Here is a 26,073-nt window from a genome sequence, read left to right on the forward strand (position 1 = left end):
CTTCTCCTCCTCCTCTCCCCCACTCTCTCCGTCTTCTCATCCTCTTTAATCCCCCACTCTCTCCGTCTTCTCCTCCTCCTCTCCCCCACTCTCTCCGTCTTCTCCTCCTCTTTAATCCCCCACTCTCTCCTCCTCTCCCCCACTCTCTCCGTCTTCTCCTCCTCTTCAATCCCCCACTCTCTCCGTCTTCTCCTCCTCTTCAATCCCCCACTCTCTCCGTCTTCTCCTCCTCTTTAATCCCCCACTCTCTCCGTCTTCTCCTCCTCTCCCCCACTCTCTCCGTCCCCCCCGGCGTGATAGCCCTCCGTCCGGCCGGCAGCCAGGTCACTCTGTGTGGCGGCAGCAGCAGCAGCAGCCAGGTGCGTCTCTGGGAAGCTGCCCCCCGGCTGCAGCACCTGGTCACTCTGTGTGGCGGCAGCAGCAGCAGCAGCAGCAGCAGCCAGGTGCGTCTCTGGGAAGCTGCCCCCCGGCTGCAGCACCTGTCGCACCGTCACGTTGACCCTGGAGCTCTGGATGTACCTGGAGCACACGGCCCAGTCGTCCGGGCACACCCCCCGCCCCATCGGGCCGCTCGCTTCCCGGGTCGGGGCTGAAGCCGAGGTGGCGTCTCCCCGCCGGGCAAGGTCGGAGGTCAGGGGGAGCTCCGGGTCGTCTCCCCCCCGGGCAAGGTCGGAGGTCAGGATGCGTGGCACGGCGTGGTAGAGGAGGCGGCTGCGGCCTGACATCACCATCACGTCGCCGCTGTGGATGAACATGGCCGTGGGGGCGTCGTCCCTCCGAGCGCCGCCCAGGAGGAAGATGGCCGACTGGCCGAAACTGTCCGACAAAATAAGTCCGTAAATAAAAAAAAATACAAAAATGGGACACATGGTATCTACAGGTTTAAGTTACATTTAAGACTTTAAATTTTTATTTTTTTTTAACTTTGTTTATTGAAGTTTTCGTTGCAATATGAAATGAGCAATAGGTCAAACTGTATACATATATGCCAGACGTATTGCACATATCTACATATAAGTAGTCAAAATATAGGTCTGTTGAATATAGACAACAGCGAATACACCACAAGAGAAATATATAGATATTGTTTCCGACATACAGTCAATTGAACAGATATGTTTAAGACTTTTATGACCTTTTTAAAACCACTTAAAGCAAGATTTAATACCAATTATTTCACAACCATACTAGCAAAGAAAACACACGGCGACACTGAAGTGGCGGCTGCAACAATTTAAATCCTCACGCGTTTCCATACGAGCTCTCGCCAGACACACCGGTAGCCGCGCACAAAACAACCACTCGAATACAAAAACATTTCATATATTTAATATTAATTTAGTCTCCCGACAGCGGAGCTGCAAATGAAATGTAATACTTTCTAATGCCTTAAATTATATATATATATATATTTTTTTTTATTATCTTTTTTCCCCTCCTTCTTTTTTCGATTTTTCTCCGATCCCACTGTTAGTCGTTATGCCAATTCCCAACCCCCTTCCTGGTTGTTGCGCACTTTCCCCTACTGTTGGTCCGAGAGGCCGGAGACTGTCACATGCTTTCCTCCGACGCATGTGCAGCCAGCCGGCAGCCACCAGGAAACAAAGGAAATGCTTTTAAAGGAGCTTATAGCTAAAAGGCTGTCGACTTTGGGGGGAGAACTTGGTAATATTTTCAAATCCTTCACGTTCGACAACGCCCTTCCCAATCAGAACGCACCGAGATGCCTCCAAAGCCACAGTTTTATTGGATGTCGTCATTTTAGCTCCCGCTCGTCACCGGAATGACGTATTTCTTAAATTTCTATGTCAAATGTCTTCTTTTTTTCTTTTACAATTAGTACTATTACAATTACTGTTGCGATATAATAAAGACATTTTGCCAAGAATCTGTGGCTTCCTATTGATCCTTTAATCTAAAGCTCCCTTTGGTTTTTAAGAAAATGGTTTGTAAAGCTATTTTTGAAAAACTACAAAGATGAATACCGTAATTCCTCTAATAGTAACCCCGGCTTGTATTTGTTTCAACTGTAGCGGGTACCAGGCTTGTATTAGGAGGAGGCCTGTATAAGAGGGAGGCCTATATTTCAAATTTTCAAACGGATCATAATGAATAAATCAACATTTTGTGTCAGTTTGAACCCAGTAAAATGTACTGGGTTCATTTATTGAAACCAAGTACTGTATGAAATAGTAAACAGTGCAATTACAGGTGGTCACTGGTCATTTCAACGTTTTCAAAGTGAAATCAAGTAACTAGCTCAGTATGCAGCTCAGTATATTAGTAACCCGGCTTGTATTAGGAGGCCGGCTTATAATTGCTTAGCTCAAGAGCGCACCCGGCCATTAATAGAGACCCGGCTTGTATTTGAGACCCGGTTACTATTAGAGGAATTACGGTAATACTGTTTTTTTTGCTATTTTCTTTTAGAATACTGTTTGAGTCTTAATGTTGTTAAGAATATAGGACAGGCATGTATAAGCATTATGCTTCAGTCTGTACCTTTTCAGTCACTGTCAAATCAAATATTGTTAAATGATTGTGCTTATTGTATTGTGTGAGATGATGACTGAATAAACGACTACTATATAATGGGATGACGGAAGCGCCGTAGTGGTTTTAAAATCCGTAACACTAAAGATTGCGGCAACAACGAGACTACTTGCTACAAAGGATTCAGAGAAAATAATTAAATACAGTGTTATTTTATAGTGAGTATAATTGTATTTTTTACTGCGTATTGAGGTGAAATGTGAGCTTTAAAAGATGTTTTTAATTAATCATGATCTCTGTGGTTGCCATGGTAACTAAGGATGCTATGGCAGAGACTACTGGACAGCTCATGCGTAGACGCTGGTCTAAGTGGAAAAAAAGGCTTTTTTCTATCACAAGGTTGTCCTTTTTGACGTCGTCGGTAACTTACCAGCGACTTCGAATATGAAAAGAAAAACAATAGCTGCGTTTACATGGACTCTAATATGCCACTAACGATTGGAACGAAAGGCTTCACGTAACCACCGTGGTGGAACCGCATGGACAGATATTCATGATCAATAGAAATGCATTAGTAAAACACATGAATCAATTACAACGTTGGGTAGGGCTGGGGGCGATTTTTGCTCAAATGTGAATCACGATGTTTCTCTCTAAGAATTGAGATCACGATTCTCTCACACGATTCTTATTTTTTCAATAAAATTATTTATTGCACTCTTTCTTAAACAGACAACATAACATATCAAAGTGCTTGACTTAAACTTAAACATAACAACTTAATAGTCTCTTGTAACATACAAAATAACTCAAGTCAGAATCGTCATCATTTAAAAAGGTTTTTCTTTTCTTTTTTTAATAAAAAAAATCATAATTTAGAAATGAGGTTGCATAGGTCTATGAATCGGATTGTTTAGGAGTTGAAGTCCACGGCCCCTGGAGCACTTTTTTTAAAAACCTTTTCTCAAACACGTCGATGTCAGAATGAACCCCGCCCCGCTGCGCATCATCTCACCTGACTGACAGCAGCGGCTGCGTGTGATCCAGCTCCGATTCGTCCACGTGGATTCCTAGCGACGAATCGGAGCGGTAGTAGTTGAGGATGCCCGCCTCCGCGCTGAAGGCCGGGAAGCCGCAGGCCGCCGCGATGCTGCCGGACATGGAGCGCAGGTCGCCGGGGAAGGGCGTGTGGTGGTCCGCAGAGTAGGTCTGTGAACAGAGACAGAAGGGGGTGTGGTGGTCCTCAGAGTAGGTCTGTGAACAGAGACAGAAGGGGGTGTGGTGGTCCTCAGAGTAGGTCTGTGAACAGAGAGACAGAGGAAGGGGGTGTGGTGGTCCGCAGAGTAGGTCTGTGAACAGAGAGACAGAGGAAGGGGGTGTGGTGGTCCGCAGAGTAGGTCTGTGAACAGAGAGACAGAGGAAGGGGGTGTGGTGGTCCGCAGAGTAGGTCTGTGAACAGAGAGACAGAGGAAGGGGGTGTGGTGGTCCTCAGAGTAGGTCTGTGAACAGAGAGACAGGGGAAGGGGGTGTGGTGGTCCTCAGAGTAGGTCTGTGAACAGAGAGACAGGGGAAGGGGGTGTGGTGGTCCGCAGAGTAGGTCTGTGAACAGAGAGACAGAGGAAGGGGGTGTGGTGGTCCTCAGAGTAGGTCTGTGAACAGAGAGACAGAGGAAGGGGGTGTGGTGGTCCTCAGAGTAGGTCTGTGAACAGAGAGACAGAGGAAGGGGGTGTGGTGGTCCTCAGAGTAGGTCTGTGAACAGAGAGACAGAGGAAGGGGGTGTGGTGGTCCTCAGAGTAGGTCTGTGAACAGAGAGACGGAGGAAGGGGGTGTGGTGGTCCTCAGAGTAGGTCTGTGAACAGAGAGACAGAGGAAGGGGGTGTGGTGGTCCTCAGAGTAGGTCTGTGAACAGAGAGACAGAGGAAGGGGGTGTGGTGGTCCTCAGAGTAGGTCTGTGAACAGAGAGACAGAGGAAGGGGGTGTGGTGGTCCTCAGAGTAGGTCTGTGAACAGAGAGACGGAGGAAGGGGGTGTGGTGGTCCTCAGAGTAGGTCTGTGAACAGAGAGACGGAGCCTGCATGTTTATCAAGAGGTAGGCGATACTGCCACCCGGTGAGATTCGATCGGCATTGCAATTCCAAAACGTAGGCAAATGAGCCAGGGGCGGCTAGAGTGATCCGGATGATCGTTTAGAACGGGGATCAAAAGGGAAAAGATCAAAGGATCTAAAAAAACGTATTATTACGCTTTTGGCGCTCAAGCGTTGGCGGTGAAACGCGCGTTTACCTTGGTGACCCAGTCGTAGTGGTGACCCAGGGTGACCCAGCAGTGTGTTTACCTTGGTGTCCCAGTCGTAGTGGTAACCCAGGGTGACCCAGCAGCGTGTTTACCTTGGTGTCCCAGTCGTAGTGGTAACCCAGGGTGACCCAGTGTGTTTACCTTGGTGTCCCAGTCGTAGTGGTGACCCAGGGTGACCCAGTGTGTTTACCTTGGTGTCCCAGTCGTAGTGGTAACCCAGGGTGACCCAGCAGTGTGTTTACCTTGGTGTCCCAGTCGTAGTGGTGACCCAGGGTGACCCAGCAGTGTGTTTACCTTGGTGTCCCAGTCGTAGTGGTAACCCAGGGTGACCCAGTGTGTTTACCTTGGTGTCCCAGTCGTAGTGGTAACCCAGGGTGACCCAGCGGCGTGTTTACCTTGGTGTCCCAGTCGTAGTGGTAACCCAGGGTGACCCAGCGGCGTGTTTACCTTGGTGTCCCAGTCGTAGTGGTGACCCAGGGTGACCCAGTGTGTTTACCTTGGTGTCCCAGTCGTAGTGGTAACCCAGGGTGACCCAGCAGTGTGTTTACCTTGGTGTCCCAGTCGTAGTGGTAACCCAGGGTGACCCAGTGTGTTTACCTTGGTGTCCCAGTCGTAGTGGTGACCCAGGGTGACCCAGCGGCGTGTTTACCTTGGTGTCCCAGTCGTAGTGGTGACCCAGGGTGACCCAGCGGCGTGTTTACCTTGGTGTCCCAGTCGTAGTGGTGACCCAGGGTGACCCAGCGGCGTGTTTACCTTGGTGTCCCAGTCGTAGTGGTAACCCAGGGTGACCCAGCGGCGTGTTTACCTTGGTGTCCCAGTCGTAGTGGTAACCCAGGGTGACCCAGCAGTGTGTTTACCTTGGTGTCCCAGTCGTAGTGGTAACCCAGGGTGACCCAGTGTGTTTACCTTGGTGTCCCAGTCGTAGTGGTGACCCAGGGTGACCCAGCGGCGTGTTTACCTTGGTGTCCCAGTCGTAGTGGTAACCCAGGGTGACCCAGCAGTGTGTTTACCTTGGTGTCCCAGTCGTAGTGGTAACCCAGGGTGACCCAGCAGTGTGTTTACCTTGGTGTCCCAGTCGTAGTGGTAACCCAGGGTGACCCAGCAGTGTGTTTACCTTGGTGTCCCAGTCGTAGTGGTAACCCAGGGTGACCCAGCAGTGTGTTTACCTTGGTGTCCCAGTCGTAGTGGTAACCCAGGGTGACCCAGTGTGTTTACCTTGGTGTCCCAGTCGTAGTGGTAACCCAGGGTGACCCAGCAGTGTGTTTACCTTGGTGTCCCAGTCGTAGTGGTAACCCAGGGTGACCCAGCGGAGCTTCTCCAGCAGGGTCTTGGGTTCCCTCTTATTGGCCCCCGTCCTCCTGGAGAGAGTGGAACAGAGAAGGTCAGGGGGTCAAGTCCACCGACGTAATAATAATAAACTTTATTTGTAGAGCACCTTTCATACAGAAAGAAACTGCAGCTCAAAGTGCTTCACAACAGAAAAAAGACAGGCATAAAATGAGCACATAAAGTGCAGATATACATATAAAATCACAGTTTTTCACATTAGGATCTAACATCCCAACAGGCCACCTTGTTGTAGTGCAATAGTGCAGTGCAATAAAATAGTAGAATAGAATAGATCAAATAATTTTTTTTACACAATAGTTCTGGATTACTGTTCAACAGTACAAAGTCGTCTTTACCTTCTCCGTTTGGTATCCACAGTTTAAAACGTGACAGTCTTCCCTCCTGTTTGATACCCACTTTGACCCTTCGAACCTCCCACTCAGGGCAAACCTCCCTCTCAGGGTGCAGTTCTGGGCCTGGTTCCTACACAGTTTTAAAGCCTGACAGTCTCTTGTTTGATACCCACACAGTTTAATACCCGACAGTTTTGTACCTGTACACATTTTTATGTTTTTAAATATTTCCTTAAAAGGGCCAATCCGTCATGTTTTTGAACATACATTTGAGTCGATCAACTAGAGAACAGCTTCAGTCTTATTTCTGATGATGGGGCTGCCCATTTGGTTTAGTTTGGATCACTGATTGGGCCTTTAAGTATGATGTGATGTCACACCCGAATTTAAAAGGAACACTCCGACATTTTGGGAAATTAGCTTACCGTCTTCTCCAGAGAGAGAGACAAGAAGAGAGATACCAGTCTCCTCTCTGTGCGTTCAGTAGAAAGCTATCTGGCTGCACGTTAGCCTAGCTTAACACAATGAATGGAAGCGGACATGACCGGTTAGCCTTCGGGAGAGGTGACAATGCCTAGGCTAACCGGCCATGTCCGCTTCCATTCATTGTGCTAAGCTAGGCTAACGTGCAGCCAGATAGCTTTCTACTGAACGCACAGAGAGGAAACTGGTATCTCTCTTCTTGTCTCTCTCTCTCTGGAGAAGACGGTAAGCTAATTTCCCAAAATGTTGGTGTGTTTCTTTAACTACTTTACAGGTTGTAACTCTGCTAAATTAGACATTTTCCTATGGCTGGACAACAATGGACATTCATGCTCCTGTGGCTATATTTAACATCTTTAATATTTTATTATGAATAATTCTTGATATTTTGAATATATGGAACCATAAAATCTTGAAACCTTGCATTGCATTCTTTCCCTCTCCTCTTCCACTTTGAGAGCTCATAACTCAGGAGAAAATGTAGAAGAAATGTTGGCAAATTACTACCTTTAAAAGGTGCTATAGATACCAAATGTATGTAGAGTTATTATCAGATATATATTTTTTTAATAATACATCCACAGACCTTTTAGAAAGGTTCAGAATAAAATTATAGCTTTTCCCCAAAAATATGATTGATTAATGAATTTCTCATTTAAAAAATGTTGGCGGGTCCAAAAGTCCCATTTCCTTGCGTGAAATGCACCCGATTGGATAAATGTGCCCTCGTGCGCCATCTAGTGGCTGGATATCATCTATAGCACCTGATTGGATAAATGACACGCTGGCGCCCTCGTGTGCCATCTAGTGGTCGAATGTAGTCTATATAGCACACCTGCTAACATCCGAGAGGAACAACAGTCACATTAACAAAGGTTGTGATTATGAAACTGTATGCAAGTGAAGACAGTGTGCGGGACCTTCCTGTGCTAATGAGTATGGGTGTAACGATGTGACCTCACAACGATTCAATTCGATTACGATTCTTCAGGCAACGATTGAATGCAGCATGAAATCTCTTCATTTTACCACGATTCGATTGATTAATTTTCGATTTTTTTTTAATTTCGATTATAATCTATTCTAACATATTCAAATCGATGCATCGAATCGAACACATTCGAATCGATGCATTTTGATTAATCGATGCATCGTTACACCCCTACTAATGAGATAAAGCAAAACAAAAACAGACTTTTCTGTAGGGCGGCAGCGGACAGAGGGTGTCACCTGAGCACGTCTGCACTCTGGCCCCAGATGTCCTGGGTCTCCGCGGGGGACATGTGCATGTCCAGGTTACACACGTTGGGCTTCTGAGGGTAGCTCTTCAGAAACTGCTTGACCCAGTAGGGCTGCGAGCCGGGCAGGAAGGGGTTCGAGATGAAGACCAGACCTGCAGCACAGAGGGGCGGCACGCTTATTGGGATCCCGGGGCGAGAACCTTTTTATTTTACATTTATTTTGGATTTCTTGTTTTTTTTTTTTTTTTGATTTATTGTGATGTATCTTCTTGACTTGTTTAAAGAAGACGTGTCTGGCCCATGGGGAGATTAACGTGTGGTTTCGGGCCTTACAAATACATTTGATTTGATTTGAAGAATGGACCTAATTTTCCACACCAAAAGTATATATATATATTTTTTTTTGTCAACTTTTTCTCCCCCTTTTTTCCGTATTTTTCTCCCATCCCAATTTAGTCGTTATGCCAATTCCCTTCCTGGTCGTTGCGCGCCTTTGCCCCCTACTGTCGGTCTAGGGAGGGTTGAAGACTACCGCATGCCTTCCTCCGATACATGTGGAGTCAGCCAGCCGCTTCTTTTCACCTGACAGCGAGGACTCTCACCGGGGGAGCGTAACGCGTGGGAGGATCACACTATCTCCCCCCGATCCCTTCCCTGCTGAACAGGCGCCCCGACCGACCAGTAGGAGTCGCTGTTTACAACGACCAGGACGCGTGAATATTAAAGGCAACCAACTTGTGTTCGGCTTTTCTCTGATTGGCCGCGCTCCCCCGCCCCCACGCGCAGGCAAGCGCAGTCGTCCCACGTCCCAAATGAAATCCAAGGAGCGCAAGCGAGCGGCAGCGCGGGCAACCAACTTGTGTACCATGGGCTGCTGTTCCAACGCACTTGTGTTGCGCTGAACTAGAAAGCGTAACGTTATTATGTTTCGCGTTTTTAACAACTAACTACCAGATTCACTCGTGTATAAACAAAGCCCATACAGTTATGAAATGCGCTGAACTAGAAAGCGTAACGTTATTATGTTTCGCGTTCCATTGATTAACGCCATTACCTGCTGTGCTGTAGGAAGCAGAGGTACAGTAAGTTACAGTAGGTGTAGGTTACATGTTTAATCAAAGCCCATACAATTTTATATCTCCAGTGATAAAACCCAGTGCTCTATGTCTCTATGATACACAGCGTGGATGGGCTTTCAGAGGGAGAGGCATGACTTCGCGACAGCCATATTAGACACTCACTGTACATCAGTGTGGAACTGTAACGTTATATGTTATTTCGCCCGTGGAGGCTGCTGAGCCTGAAGCGCCAGCGGGGCGACGCGGTGGTTTATCCCCGGCTTCCGTGCGCCGCCGCCGGCGGCTTGATACAGCTTCAGCAGCGGCGGTGCTCTGTTGTAGGAAGCCCTTCAATGACAGCGGCGCGCTCTCATATTTTGCGAATGCATAAACTATATCTTAAATTATGGCTATGTGTCTAATATGGCTGTCGCTTATCAATGACTTCGCGACAGCCATATTAGACACATCGCCATAATTTAAGATATAGTTTATGCATTCGCAAATATGAGAGCTCTGTCATTGAAGTGGGTGGTGGCAGCATTACTAACAGTAGCGATTTTTATTGTTTTGTCATGACCAAACATAATCCCAACATAGATAGGAGGTGTACTGTATGTCAAATGTCGGTCATGTGGTGGAAGAGTTTAGTACAGTCACACAACACCGCTGTAGTACAGTCACACAACAGAACACCGCTGGTTCTGCCGCGTCTCTCTTGCCGCAAGGGCGTGTGCTAGTGGTAAACGCTGAACGAAAAGCTGAACACAAGTTGGTTGCCTTTAATATTCACGCGACCAGGACCCACCCCACCGGCTTCCCACCCGCTAACACTGCCAATTGTGTTAGTATGGACGACCGACCAAGCCGGAGGTACCGCTGACAGCTGGATTCGATCCCAGTGTCTCTGCGGTGGTAGGCGAGCGCTTAGTCTGCTGCGCTACCCAGCCGCACCCGAAAGTATATTTTTAACATGTGCTGATACATTTTAATATATAATTTCTACTCATATGTACTTTTCTGTGTGCTTTCATGTACTAATGCAAATCACATGTTTAGTATACTATGTAATCATTAATATTGTTGAAGTGTAATCTAAGAAAGATAAATTATATAATAAAAAATCTTTAAAAATTAAAAAAAAAAATGATACAAATAAGAAAAATAACAGATGTTAGTTGTACCCAAGTTGTACTTTCGTAGATGTATTAAAAGTGTACCGTTTTGGTAAGCAAAGTAACCAAAAGTAAATCAAAAGTATAATTTCAATATATTTAAGAACATCTTAACTCAATCAGTGCTACCCACGTAATATTATGTGATTGCCAGACAACCATTGGGTGCCAGACCACGTAATATTACGTGTTATGTTCATTTTTCTTTTTTTTCGATTTTAATATCCTATTTAATGCCAGGGACCCGTATGTTGCCGTTAGAAGCCCTACTGCGATGCCGAGGGTGCAGTACCGGCCAGATTCTCCCAGGTGGCGGTATCGAGCTGCACTAAACCTCGTTCCAGCCCCTTGTGTTACACTGTAAGGTCTCCAGGCGCAGATTTTTACCAGACGGCAAGGCTATAGGTTCAATCGGTCGCATCCAAACGTCCTGTGACAAAATGGCATCCAAGGTAATAAAAAAAGTCAACCAACGAACTAGATTCTTGTACCGGATCTCCTCTCTGGTAAACAAGAATACCCTGAAGACTCTGGCAGGAGCACTCATTCAAGGGTACTACGACTATGCTTGCACCTCATGGTACCAAAGCACCTCAAAGGCGCTAAAAACAAGATTACAAACATCACAAAACAAACTGGTCAGACTACTACTTGACCTTACTCCTAGAACCCACCTCACCCCTGCCCACTTTGACAACCTAGGATGGCTTAGAGTAGACGACAGAGTACAGCAACTTGCAATGGGCCTGGTCTACAAGATACACTATACGACTAAGGTACCCATGTAGAAAGGTCAGTGAATACCACGACCACAACACCAGAGGAAGCTCAACAAATCATGTTAAAACCAGATTCTGCTCAAACAAGGGACTAAACACGTTTTGCAATTATGCCACATCAATGTGGAACGCCCTACCCAAAGCTGTAAAGGAATGTGAATCCCTACCCACATTCAAAACCCCCACCCCCTCCTAATGTACAGTCTCCTCCCCACCGTATGTATATATTCTCTCCCCACCGTATGTATATTTCTCTCCCACCCACCCACCCCCTCCTAATGTACAGTCTCCTCCCCATCATATGTATATATACTCTGTCAGGATCTATGGGTAACAGTACTGTATATTTGCATATCGTATATGTCACAAATGTAACAGTACTATATACCTGTATGTCATGTATGTCCCTATGCCATAAATGTCATGATGTCATGTATGTTGTGTGTGTCATAAATGTCACTATGAATTGAAAATGGGGGACCCTGATGTAAACAAGACGAAAGTCTTTCTCTGGTCTGCATCCCCTTAACAACTGTATGTATTGAGCTAGGGCTGGGCGATATGGAAAAAAATCATATCGCGATAACGATATGATAATTTTATTTTATTTCTCGATATCGATAATTATCGAATTGTTATAAGTATAATTTTTTTTTTTTTTTTTTTTTTTTTTAAACAACAGATGTATGTTTATTTTGCAGCAATTCTTTGTCATTGCCGCCATCTTTAGTGTTACATCCCCTCACACTCCAGTTCTCAGGCTGCAGCTGGTTTAAAAGCTAAAGTAAACCGGCTTCTCTGCTGGCTGTGGCTCCAGAGGAGTTGAACAGTTCTGGCTCTGCTAGTTTATTTTCGATCTTTTGGCGCTTTTTTGGTGGACAAACCACCGCACATGTGCACCGTGACTCGTGACTGGAGACTAGCTCTGCTAGCACACATAGCCTACTGTGTACAGACGGTTTCAATGTATTTTAAATTAGAAAGCAAACAAAATAAATGGACAAGAGAAAAAGAAATCTGAATTTAGTCAGTATTGTCATTTGGACAAGCAAAGCCATTACTATAAGTTGCAGGCAAAGAAAGACAAGTCTGTCCACTGTCTCTGGTTTTAAAACTGCCCTGTTGCAGGTAAAAAAAATAAAAAATAAAAATAAATAAAAATAAAAAACGATTTTTCGATTTCTTTTTATTTCGATATTCGATATCGATTATTAAAATATATCGCGATATTTATCGTTATCGTTATATCGCCCAGCCCTATATTGAGCCGTAATGTATTGTACCCATTCTGCAATCTGTTAAATAAAGTTTTCATTCATTCATTCATTCTACGGGACATCCGATGCATATGCTGTGATTGATTATGCCGTGGGTGGCCCTAATCGACATTGGATGTACCAGATGGCGATCAAACAATTGGAATATTATTTTTGGAATACTCCCGGCCACAGGTAAGGACTATCTGACGTAAATTCTGGCTTGATTGTGCAATGTTTGTTTTCATACCGATCCAGCTGATTCGTGTTTTTAGCATTCAATACTAATGCCGTTAACTTACTGGTAATCAATAATCAGAAACGACTTCCCCCGCCCCCCCTTTCATGCATTTATGATGGAACATGATACCGATCAAATGCATTTAGATTTTTAACTCTAGCTTGAGTAGGGCCGAAACGCCAATCGATTTAACGTTATTAGCTTAGCGCCTTATAACTAGCCTTGCAGGAAATATCCCAGATCATTCCGATATAACACTCATATTCATCACGGTATAAAACGGGGAACGTATTGATGAAAAAAATATTTCTTTATGGCATATTGAAGGGAAGGTTCATACTGTCAATTGACAATGACATTGGACCCATAGCTATAATATAAAATATTGATTTAGCTCTACAAACAAGGTGACACACTCCTATCTTTTAAAGCGTGGCCTAGCTGGAACAGGGTGAGGCCAATAGCTGGCACTCATTGAGTTAAAGATAGAGTTTTCTTCTTTTTAAATAATACATCCACAGAGAAAAGTGCAGTTTTTATTTTTTTATTCACTCATACAATCTTTATTTAATATCTAAATGTCGTTGAGAGCAAGCTTTCGTTTGACGTTCAGGAGAGGTACAAAACACAATACCTGGATAACCCAGCAGACCGAAGGCTCTCCAGTCACTCACAGGCTTTAGTCCCGCCCTCCTGGATTCACCGTCACTCACTGCAGCTAGGTCCAGTTTAGTGGAGACTACCTGTCAGTAATAACACACACACACGAGAGAGAGAGAGAACACACACACACACACACACACACACACACACACACACACACACACACACACACACACACACACACACACACACACACACACACACACACACACACACACACACACACACACACACACACACACACACACACACACACACACACACACACACACACACACACACACACACACACACACACACACACACACACACACACACACACACTTTTATTCCTTTCAGCCATACAAGTTCAAGTTTCTTTATTAGTTGTTGTAACTGAGGGGTACAATTCCCTGACTGTATTGTTAGATATGATACTTACTACCACTACCTCTTGTACTTTAGACTCTGGCCACCCAGTACTAGGTATAAATATGTTGAACACTCCCACCTGATAAACGGATCCAACACAAATGTACCAAATCGAAAGTTTGAGTTTTAATAATACATAGCAAAGGGTATGTACAACGATCACTTAATTACATTTATGATTTGAAATAGTATGCACTTTTATGGCAAATGAGTATTCGTAGGTAGATCAATATCGAATGTCCAATCTCTGATTGCGCAGGAAGCAAATATACAACCTGGAATATTTAGGGAACAATAGCAATGATACTTGAATGATTATATAGCTGGATACACTAGTAGGGGGAGGTTCCGACTGCTTGTAGGACAGCTGGAGGGGGGGGGGTAGAGTCTGGCTGTATCCCGTCTGGCCGAGGGTATCCTGGGAGAGCCCACAGTCGTGCGACCCGGTGCCCAGCGATCCTCGATCCACAGATGAAAGCAGTTGGACTCTCTGTGGCCGGCGTCCTCCGGTCCACGATGGAGAGACGTGAGGCGACCTCGTCGTGTAGAGCATCTTCTCACCTGTCGTCCTCTCCGGGGGGGGTATTTCCAACACACCGCAGTGTTGGCCTTTATCCATAGAATAATCAAAGTACTCAAAGCATAATCCAAGCCGGGGAAGGCTAGCCGTCGTCGGTAGAATAATCCAATATACAGGTCCACTCGCTCTTTGGCCTGGAGCTCCTCGGGTGCAGCTTCACGTGGGGTCAACCACCCTGGATAAGCGTCCAGCTGATGCCCGAAACGATGGGGGTGCTGATTACTATAGAACTCTTACCGCACGAGGCACTACATATGAATAGACTATTATTAGCTTAATAGAATACGTCCAACTCGACGATATAGTGCCAAATATGACTATTCAAATATTAATATACACGATGTCTCAATGCCGATACTGGGCCGAATTGGCCTTACTACCCACACGTGGTTCGCGGGGAGGCTTTTGCGTCTGTCACTCTGTTGGAGGGTAAGGAACTGGACTAAAAGAAAGCTCTACTTTAATAGCGCAGTATATATACGCACTATGAACAAATAGTACCATTAGTGGTGCGGTAGACATATTCCTACGCGGAACTAGGACTTGTCCATACATGTTGAGCGGTACGATTGAACCTGGTCTGAGGGGTATGGCGACCTGGCACCAAGGTCTCGTCCAATGGTAGAATGGAGACTATTATGGGATGTTCAGTAGACTAGAAGGGATATTCAATGCATATTGTACAAGGAATATACAAGGGATATCAGGGGATATACAAATACAATTAAATATATATATATAAATAAATATATATATTCGGTTTAATCTGATCCTTCAGAACAGTTGTCATACAGAAGTACAGAATACTTTTATATAAAATGCTTCTTTCTGTTTTGCTCCAGAGATGGTGCTAGATAAAAATAGATAAGTATAAAAGTATAGTAAGTATAAAATAGAAGTCAGGTACGTAGACAAAAAGTGTTCAATATATATACAATGTACAATGCAGAGTAGAAAGTAACTGAGTTACAATACAATATACTATACAGTACAATGCAGAAATGGGATGAGGTACAATTTAGGTACAATTTACAGTAAGGTGTAATGACGTATGGGTTGGAGTGCAAATTCTTTGCCAATAAATATAAAGTGTGTTTAGGTGTTCTAAAGTGGTTAAAGTGGGTGCTGCAGTGAGTTGTTTGTTTAAAGTGAGTGTGTGCGTGTGGATGTGTGTGCTGTGAGTGCATTTGATGGTTGTTATAGTGTTATTGTTCGTTGAGCATCCTGATGGCCTGGGGATAGAAGCTCCTTCTGAGTCTCTCTGTGCTTGCCATGAGACTCCGGTATCGCTTGCCTGACCGCAGCAGTTCAAAGAGGCAGTTGTTTGGGTGGCTGGAGTCTTACAGAAATGACTCTGTCCTTTCATTAATATTAATTCATAAATTGTACAAATAAAGATTAGCCTAACTAAAAGCTTCTATCCCCAGGCCATCAGGATGCTCAATGACTATGTAACACAACCCATCATCTACACTCACAGCACACACATCCACACACACATGCTCACTTTAAATAAACTCACCGTAACACCCACTCTACCCACTTTAGACACTTTAACACACTTTATATTTATTAACAAAGAGATTTGCACTACAATTCATACCTCATTGCACCTTACCCTAAGTTTGTACCTCATCCCATTTCTGCATTGTACCTCAGTTACTCTTTTTACTCTGTATTGTATATTGTATATAATGTATATTGAGGCACACTTTATTTTACGTACTTTTGACTTTTTCTATTTGATACTTTTTATCTATTTTTATCTAGCACACTCTCATGGGCTCATACAGAAAAAAGCATTTCATGATAAAGTATTCTGTATTTTACTATGACAACCAGGGGAGGAAACTAACTTTTTGGCTTACCAGCCAACTGGCGAGTATCTGATTTTTTTTACCAGCCAAACAGATTTTTTACCAGACAAAAAAAAATCGCTAATTGTGATCATTACTTCTTTGTATGTCAAGCCGCGTCAATGTTCTGTATGCATCTGGGTAGGCACACTGTGCCTTTAAGACAGCACGGTGGTCTTACGACAGTGCTGTGAAGTACCGTCAAGTGTTGTGGTAACGTCAGTTGGGTTGGTGTGCTGTTGTGCACAGTGCACTGGTTGAGCTAGCCCCTTTCGTGACTGCGATGTGCAAGCCAGGGGCTTTTGAGCATGAAATAAAATGTCTAACCTTACGTCGTAGTCCGGTGCTTTTTTGGAAACATTATAGTCATAACAGATACACCTAGCTGGCTGCTTTGAGCACACGGGTCTAACGTTAGCTAGCAAGCAGCTATAGCTAAACGCTAACTAGAAGCTAACCACTGTATACAGTTCCAGTAGACTAACATTACTCCTCTGTGATTTAAATGTGTCCTTAGTAACTTATACTCGAGGGTTGTACTAGGGTTGGATGCAGTTCCCCGTTGGTCAGTCTGTCTGTTTTCCATCTTCTGCTGTGTTTAACGTTATCTGTTTGCGAGTGCTCCTGATGGCTAGCCTAGTACCGCGGGACTTTTATTATTATATGTCCGCGGGTTGGCCAGTACTGCGCAAACGTTTATTAAACATTATATGTCCGCGGGTGGTCTTGTGCAGTGCTCTCGTGGCACTGTCAACTAAAGCGAACACTCAGAAGACGCGCACCGTTTGCCAGTGCAGTGATTGCAGAATGTTTTATTTTTTTGTATACTCTCCAGCAGGGGAGGAAACTAACTTTTTGGCTTACCAGCCAACTGGCGGGTATCTGATTTTTTTTACCAGCCAAACGTAAAAAATACTAGCATTTGGCCAGTAAAGTGGCCTAATTTCCTCCCCTGATGACAACTAATAAACAAACTTGAACCTTCAGATAAACTAGAGTAGACGACTGCTCTATCTCCTGAGCCACTGTCGCCCCCTAGTGGTGTTGCATGTCACCTGCACAACATACGTTTAGCATTATATTACTCAATACTCCAATACTCTGTACTGTAGCTTGCTGTACACATCCCATTTAATCACTTGTGGATTGCATATTGTCAATAATGTTACTGGTTAGATGCCAACTTATTTTCCTTGTACTGTACTTGTGCTGTGCAATGATATATATATATATATATATATATATATATATATATACAGTGTTATTGTACATGGCTCTCATAAAGTGTTATATTGATAGGCTATATGCTGAGGTACTAGTTATGATTGACGCGTGCACAAGTCTGCATGCATTATGAATTGAAAATGGGGGACCCTGATGTAAACAAGAAAGTAAACATTAGGGTAGTGATGGTTACTAACTGTCTCTCTCTCTAGTCTCTCACCATCTCACCTTGTTGTTGTCGCCCCGCAGACCCTTCGAGAAGTCCACGACGTCGCTCAGATCGGGGGGAGGATTCCTTCGCTTGTAAAACTTGAATAACTTCCTAAACGCATCTTCTCCATGCAGCTCCACCACGGAGGCCGCCATCTTGGTTGACCTACCTCACACTGCAGTCCCCTCCCTGAGCAGCAGAGGGCGGCACCTACCTCACACTGCAGTCCCCTCCCTGAGCAGCAGAGAGCGGCACCTACCTCACACTGCAGTCCCCTCCCTGAGCAGCAGAGGGCAGCAGAGGGCGGCACCTACCTCACACTGCAGTCGCCTCCCTGAGCAGCAGAGGGCAGCACCTACCTCACACTGCATGTAAAGTCAATATATATATATTTGTAATTATTTATAAATATTAGTAATAATGAACACTATCGTTTTTAAAAGACAAATACAAATTACGTTAAACGTATAGTCGTCGATATAAGATATTTATTTTTATTAATGTGTCCACGTGACGACGGTGATGTGCGTCTGACGGGGTCAGAGGTCGCCAGCAAAACCGTGACAGAAAAAAACGTTTAGGTAAAGTCAATATATATTTTTTTAAATCATTTATAAATATGAGTAATAATGAACACTATCGTTTTTAAAAGACACATACAAATTACGTTAAACGTATAGTCGACTCGTCGATATAAGATATTTATTTTTATTAATGTGTCCACGTGACGTGTTTCCGGGTCAGAGGTCGCCGGCTCACCAAGGACGAAACATGGCAGCAGCAGCGCCGACTAAGAAGATCTTTGAGTTGTTTGTATCAAAGATACCATGGACTATTGCAAGCAGTAGGTTCAATTATTATTATTATTAACATTAGACAGCCAGTCGGTTGTAGGGTGTTATAGCTTCTGAATGACATTATTTCCACACAGTGCTTCTGAAAAGCATCTTTGACATTAGCCACCTAACGTTACCCGGCGAGCTAGCAGCGTAGCTAACGTTAGTCTCTTATGTAGATATTTACATTACATTTACATTTAGTCATTTAGCTGAAACGCTTTTATCCAACGCGACTTACAAGTTCTGTACGATAAGTCATCAGGAAGGGCACAACTCTATCAGCTGAGTAACAATGTTCATCAAAGTGTTGTAGGTTAGTTTATTACTTAGATTATTATTTTTTTCTTCTTTCATTTCAGATAATGATTGAAGAAGTGCGTCTTCAGATTTAGATTGATAGATATTGTGTATAACTTGTGGAAGAGACGTCCCCTGAGGCTAATTGTCTGCTCATTATTCACATCATCACCTCTCATTCTTTCTTCCTTCCTTCCAGAGGAGATGAAGGAGTACTTTGGACAATTTGGCCATGTGAGGAGATGTATGCTGCTCTTTGTAAGTTGATATGAATGAATGAAAACTTTATTAACAGATTGCAGAATGGGTACAATACAGGACGGCTCAATACACACAATTGTTAAGGGGTTGCAGACCAGAGAAAGACGTTTGTCTTTTGGACAAGCAAAGCCATTACTTTTAAGTTGCAGGCAAGAAAGACAAGTCTGTCCACTGTCTCTGGTTTTAAAACTTGTTTTATATAGTACTGGAAGGATAAACGGAGCATCTTATTGTTCTGTGTGTGAGAGAGATAGATAGACGTGAGGCCGTGTGGTGAGATACATGTGTTTATCTGTTCCATTAGGACCGGGATACTGGCTTCCACAAAGGGTTCTGCTGGGTGGGCTACTCGACGGAGGAAGGCCTGAACAACGCACTTCAGAAAGACCCACACGTACTGGAAGGAGCCAGGGTAACTCTCCTCTCAGAAACACACATTGATTGATTGATTGATTGAACATTTTATTAACAGATTGCAGAATGGGTACAATACAGTACGGCTCAATATACACAATTGTTAAGGGGATGCAGAGCAGAGAAATACTTTCGTCTTGTTTACATCAGGGTCCCCCATTTTCAATTCATAATGCATGCAGACTTGTTGAGTGCACGCGCCTAACTAGTAACCATAACTAGTACCTCAGCATATAGCCTATACACTTTGAGAGCCATGTACGATAACACTATGTGTATATATATATATATATCAGTGGCGAAGCGTACCGGAGTTAACCGGGCCTTCATAATATTATATATTATTAATATTATATTCCAAATAAAATAAGTCCCTCGATACTCCGTGCTGCTGCTGCTGACTTGAAATAAAATAGACCGTTCTGTGGGCAGTCGGCCCGACACTAAACAGCAGTCTGTTATAATCACATTTGTATGAGCTAACGAATTCCGCTATATTGGACATTTGTATTAATTATATCAAGCGAAGAATTGAGAAAGCAGAGAGAGACGGCAACATTATCGTGTGGTTCAACGTTGCGTGATCGCTGAAACCAATGCCGATCTCCGCCTCCCAGCGAGTTGTCATTATTAGACATGCATGGTGACTCAACAACGAAACAAATGTAACTATTTTAATACAATTCAAATTGTGCTTAGAGGGAAGTTACGGTATGCAAAGAAAGATCAAGTCAAGAATTACCAAATGAAACGCACAGCAGCCCAGCCAATATTTCAAGACAGACATATATTTGTGTGGAAATAAAATGCGCAGCGGCAGATCAATATAATCAATATAAATTAATTTGTTTCACTCACCATTTTGACGTGGTTCACCTGAAGACGAAATCCATCCTCCTGTCATACAGCTGATCAGTCCTTTTCAGATCCAGGAGCATTTCTTTTTCAATTGACATGGAGGATAATGCAGAGAGTCGGGCTTGTCCGGTTGTATTCCTCGCATATGTTTTAATGCGCTTGAGGGCAGAAAATTTCCTTTCCACGGTTGAGGTGGTGACAGGGATAGTTACAACTAAACACGTCAGTTTATATAGCTGCTTCATGCTTTCACTGAGTTTTTTTGTTGAAGAAATAGAAGAAGGTCAGATGGGTCCTTTCCCTGAAAATCTGCCATAGAATACATGACACAGAGTTCGGTTTTCAGCCGTGGCAAGTCAAAACGCGGCCCGTAGCTGTCAGTCAGGCTTGTGAAAGCAGTTTCAGGGAACGTTTTCTTATAGATGGTGAACTGCGTGGGATCCAGAAGGGAAAGGAATGAAAGCTTTTCGTGATCTTTAAAACGAGTTGTCATTTGATTTAGAATATTGTCAATAATGCCATCATGCACCTTCTTGTAGTATGTACGTGGATCTCCGCGCGCTCTGCGCCCAGGTGGCACACCGGTGGTGTTCACTGTCTCGTCATAGAGTTGCTCAAAACGTGGCCTCTGCTCCTCAATGCGAATGCAAAACTCGTCCACCCGAGCCAAACAAAACTGCATGTCAAATGACTTGCTCTGCAAAATGTCAAAAAGAACATCTGCATGGGAAAACATTTCGTAAAATGTTGAAATTAAAAAGCTAAATTCAAAGGTGCTCAAGTATGATATATGAGCATCAGCACCGCCTGTAGCAGTATCGTCAAATTCCTCATGGTGGTCAACTATGTACTGGAACACGTCCTTAAGAGCATCTTTCTGTTCAAATACAGTGCAAACCAATCTTGATGTGAAATTCCACCTAGTTGGTGCAACTCGTGGCAGTCGCCTTTGACACATCTGGTCAAGCACTTGCGTACGTTTGGGCGATTTAGTAAAGAACGCGGCCATGGAAGACAGGTGTGAGAGGAAGATTTTGCATTCTTGAATTTTTTTTACACCTTGAGATAAAACAGGACATGTGCATAACAGTGTATGAAAAGCGCATCGGGGACCCTTTCCTTCACTTTGGCTTGGACACCGTTTAGTCCCGAGGCCATAACAGGTGCACCATCGTAACACTTAGTTACAAGTTTATCTGTGCATGCATATTCCTCCAAGAAATTAAGAGCCAGCGTTGCAACCTCTTCTGCTGTTTTGCCCCCCGACACATCCACATATTTAATGAACCTCTCTTTTACGCCACCGTCTGTTACATAACGAAGAACAATTGACAGCTGTGCAGCATTGCTCACATCGGACGTTTCATCCAGCATTAGAGCTACACATGACGCGTTCCTTATTTCTTCTTTAATTTCGTCATTCATCACATCAGCAACAGCACTTATCAAATCGTTCTGTATTTGACTTGAGGTTCCAATAAATACCTTGGAAGTGGTCAGATGGTAGTGCAAAGCTGGATCATATTCTGCTAAAAATGACAAAAGCTCCAGGTAATTCCCCCGGTTCAAAGATGTTCCACTCTCATCATGGCCCCTGAAAGCCATCTCCTGTTTCCCTAGGAAAACCACGCAGTGTATGAGCCGTTTTAAAATCTCCCGATTTTTTTTTTGACCTTTTCGTTGTGCATCGTTGTTTCTCTCCGTCTCTGTTCATCCAGCTGTAAATCAATCCTTGCGTCTCCAAATGTTTTCAGACTAATTGTTGCCTTAAGGTGACTTGCCGAGCCTTCATGCTTTTGTGCAGACTTTGTTAAACAGCTAAGGTTATCGAAGCCTCTAAAGTTCCACGCACCCTTGTCGGTCCCAAACAACAAACATTCCCAGCAGAAAAGCTTCTTCCGTGAAACCGAGCCAGTCATCCAGGGGTACCGTTCCCAATTGCTAGCCTGGAAATGTCGCTCGTAACCGGCCTTTGATGCCTGGCTGATTTCCAGTCCTTCTGGGGTTGGGCGGCCTTTTTTGACAATGTCCATCTTTTCATTGAATGTTCTTCTTGAAAAGGGAACTGTTAATAAATCCGCAACAACATCGACGGTATCATTTGCTGCTGCCATGTTTCAGTTTGTCTCGTGTTGTCTTGCTTGATAGTTCACTAAGGTAGTCCGCGTTTGCCGTTTTGCGCTCTGATTGGCCGACGCAGCCAGACTCTAGAATACCTTGGCATCTAAAATACTACGCCCATTGACTACAGCTCCAAATGTGATTGGCTGATCAAACTGTCACTCCACACCTGGGCTCCTGTTAAGGTTTATTGGGCAGGTCGAGCTAGAATACCCGATGGAGGAAAGTCTGCCTAGAGACTTGTGAAAAGAAATCTCCGATTGGCTGTTATTTTCTCCTGTACAAAAACGCTCTAATGCGCAGTGAATGGGTCGAAAACAACTATGGCGAGTGAAACTGTGCGGTTTTAACAGATTAGCGACACAAACTATTTTAATACATTTGATTAAAAAAAAATAAAAAAAAAATAAAAAAAAGTAATTTTTAAAATTCATATTTTCTTTCTTCTGAGGCTCACAGGGCCTTCTCTGAATACCTTGAAGGCCCTGAGAATTCGCCACTGATATATATATATATATATGTCATTGCACAGCACAAGTACAGTACAAGGAAAATAAGTTGGCATCTAACCAGTATGCAAATGTAACATTATTGACAATATGCAATCCACAAGTGATTAAATGTGATGTGTATAGCAAGCTACAGTACTGACTGAGTATTGAGTAATATTAGGCTTATATTATTCTAATGACTTGTTTTATTAGGAGATTGCACATACTCTATGCGCTGCGTACAGTACACCAGCGGTGCCACGCTTATTCTCTGACATGCTGCTTTGAGTATTACTGAAGTGATGTGTTTAGTTCTTGAGAGAAATTGTAAACTGTATCTAATAATAGTGCCAAAATCAAGTAAGTCAAATTCATGTTTATTCATCCTACACCCCTGCAATTAATCGCTGTCGGACTTGGACATCACGTCTGTTGTATTGTATACAATAAGCAATGTCCAAAAATAAAGCCAACAATAAATAACAATATTTATCTGATTTATTTAGTTATTTATTCACCTCATTTGCAGTGTTTGTGTAGTGCTATTATTTATTTCATAGGACATCACGATGCATCGTTGAGGCATGACTGTAAATGTAAAACGTTATTTTTTTTATCATACAAATATTGTATTTAGTATTATGATTATTTAATTCCAAGGATGTCTGTAGAGTCGATGTGCAAGCAATCACCATCATTCCTCCCAAATAAAGCCCTTTAGAACACGGCGCACACCAGTCTGTCCAACTTAAGACTGCTCTTCAGCGCTCCTAAATCCTGCTCTTAGACACGAGCGAATCCCAGAGGAGGGACCGTTCGTGAATCCCCCAAATCCGCCAGAAAAGGTCTTAACCCTTTCACTGCGACAATACACGGGTTACCCCTTTCACTGCCACACGACAGCCGGTTAACCCTTTCACTGCCACACGGCAGAAGGTTAACCCTTTACTATCACACAACCGACGGTCGCCGTAAAGTACCTTCTGTCGTGTGGCAGTGAAAGCGTTAAGTCCGTTGGTGAACGAGGTCCAGTGTTTACCGGGCTGCAAAGAAGCTCATGGTGGAACGGGGTGAAAACACGGATGTAGTACCGCTCACCGCCAGCTGGCGGCACAAGTATCACTTTACTTATTCTCTACTTTTTTTCCTTTTCTTTCCAGCTGCAGGTTCAGAAGAACCGCCGCGTGATCGCGGGGCAGAGGCCGGGCAGGGAGCCGGCAGAGGAGAGGGCCGAAGCTTTTTGAGTGAGTGAGTGAGTGATTCCCACAGAAGTGAAGTGAAATGATTGGCTCAAGGTCACACCTTTTTCGGGGCGGGGCTAGTGATGTTGTCCCGGGGATGCTTAGGGGTTGATAAAGGAGATAATCCCACTGACGTCATCATTTGATTCCAAAAGTGGGTCTGGACTCGCGCCCATAGAGGCTGTTTACCAGTATAATGGCTCCCCCCAAAGTAGAATTTATGGGTGGCTCCCCCCAAAGTATAATTTATGGTTTTTTAAGTTTTTTTTACTCACTGAGCACTCATTGCCACCAATGCAAATGCAAATGAGTGCTCACTGAGTAAAAAAACACAAATTATACTTTGGGGGGAGCCATTATACTTTGGGGGCCCCCCAAAGTATTAACATGCAGCGGGAATCACTTGAGTGAGTGCGTGTGCGTGAGTACATTTTTCTTGTGGGTCAGGGTCATCAATGCAAGTCTTTAAAAAAAACTTTAAAAATAAAAAGACTCATGGTGATGGCAATTATGTCTACTTACTATTTATCCGTGTTATGTCAAAGACTAATTTCAGCTACGTTGACTGTATTTGAGCCAGATTCCACAACACATGGCTGATCAATCATCCTGTCCTCCTCGTGTCGGTACCATTGTCCATGGAGTGCAAAGTACTGAATGAAGGAATACAGACCAAAATGTTAATAACTGTACAAACTTCTGATGCGCAAGAATAAAAATGTGAATTGAGTTTTTGACTGGGTCCCATCTGTTCTGATACGTAACAGTAAAAGGTACAGTATAATAATTACTGCATCCATGGTGACGGGTGGAATGGAGTTTAGATTTGATTTGATTATCCCATTCAGCTCATTCATGCCCTAGATTGGAACAACCATGTTATGTAGAGCTATTATCCAAAGCACTTACACACACACACACATATACATTTGAATGCTTTATTTGGTTCCACAAATTATATTACAGGGAATCAAATGTATCGCGGCCAAGCAGCACTGAACACTTAAGGGACACATAGCAGCTCCTTCTCCATGCGGCTAAGCTGCCAATAATAGCTGAGACAGTGCAATATTTGGCAATTTGTTTGGCTTTTCTTTTAGACATTGCAGCAATTCTCAGACCGGTCATGGTGCATTTATATACATGGCCAAGACTTCCGAATACAAGTACACTATATCTACACCTGTACTGTACCCAAGGTCGGCCATCACATTGAGCAGTGGTTGGTATTTGATATACTTGTCCCGGAAGGCCTGGTCCATGTACAGATCAAAGGCACAGCCAAAGCACTTACACACACACACACACACACGGCAGAGGCAACCATGCAAGGTGCCAACCTGCTCATCGAGGGCAGTTAAGTGTCTTGCTAGTACATGAGGTAGGCAGTGTTCCTGGCACCAAAGAGCACAGCTAATCGATTCATTAAACCTAATTTTATTGCTTATGTTCCCCTTGTGACATCACAGTGAGCAAAGATTCTGAACAGCTTGTTAATCTGAACACTTGAAACCCTGGTCAAACGGCGAGGCGTATCTGTGTCATTTACCCCACAACCATGATGACACTTCAGACCAGAGAGTAGCAATATGTCCTCTTTAACTTTGAATTGCATACAAATCAAAGTAGTATCTTCCTTCTCTGGGAGCTCTCGAGACACGGAACAGAATGTTGCACTATGTAAAACACTAAATCACATGCTCAATTCTCAAAATTGATAATTTACACTTAACAATGGAGTTAAAGTAGAAGTTAAAATGCGTATTACTATGACAATGGCAGCTTCTGACAACTTGGAGCAGGTATTCAAACAACATCTCGGTGTCGAGGTCATGTTGATACAGTACCAGGAAGTGGTCACTGACCCAAGGTCGGGTCGAGGTCATGTTGATACAGTACCAGGA

The 26,073-nt window shown here is 43.8% G+C and overlaps 2 protein-coding genes across 2 annotated transcripts; one reads left to right on the top strand and one right to left on the bottom strand.

Moving 5' to 3' along the window:
• Positions 1-233: 233 nt before the first annotated feature.
• alkbh1 (alkB homolog 1, histone H2A dioxygenase) lies at positions 234-17,807 on the bottom strand (the record flags this gene model as incomplete). Its single annotated transcript, XM_084308545.1, has 6 exons — positions 17,665-17,807; positions 13,337-13,445; positions 8,183-8,345; positions 6,055-6,145; positions 3,509-3,702; positions 234-816 (listed from the first exon to the last, which is right to left on the bottom strand). The coding sequence occupies exons 1-6, from the start codon at positions 17,800-17,802 to the stop codon at positions 234-236; spliced, it is 1,278 nt and encodes a 425-aa protein (XP_084164671.1). The 5' UTR covers positions 17,803-17,807.
• Positions 17,808-18,396: 589 nt separating this feature from the next.
• On the top strand, positions 18,397-24,898 carry slirp (SRA stem-loop interacting RNA binding protein). Its single transcript, XM_084338078.1, has 4 exons — positions 18,397-18,491; positions 18,983-19,041; positions 19,349-19,456; positions 24,089-24,898. The coding sequence occupies exons 1-4, from the start codon at positions 18,419-18,421 to the stop codon at positions 24,170-24,172; spliced, it is 324 nt and encodes a 107-aa protein (XP_084194204.1). The 5' UTR covers positions 18,397-18,418; the 3' UTR covers positions 24,173-24,898.
• The last annotated feature ends 1,175 nt before the right edge of the window (positions 24,899-26,073 follow it).

Source organism: Notolepis coatsorum (assembly GCF_963971535.1).
Source record: "Notolepis coatsorum genome assembly, chromosome: 2".
In the NCBI taxonomy this organism is placed as follows: Eukaryota; Metazoa; Chordata; class Actinopteri; order Aulopiformes; family Paralepididae; genus Notolepis; species Notolepis coatsorum.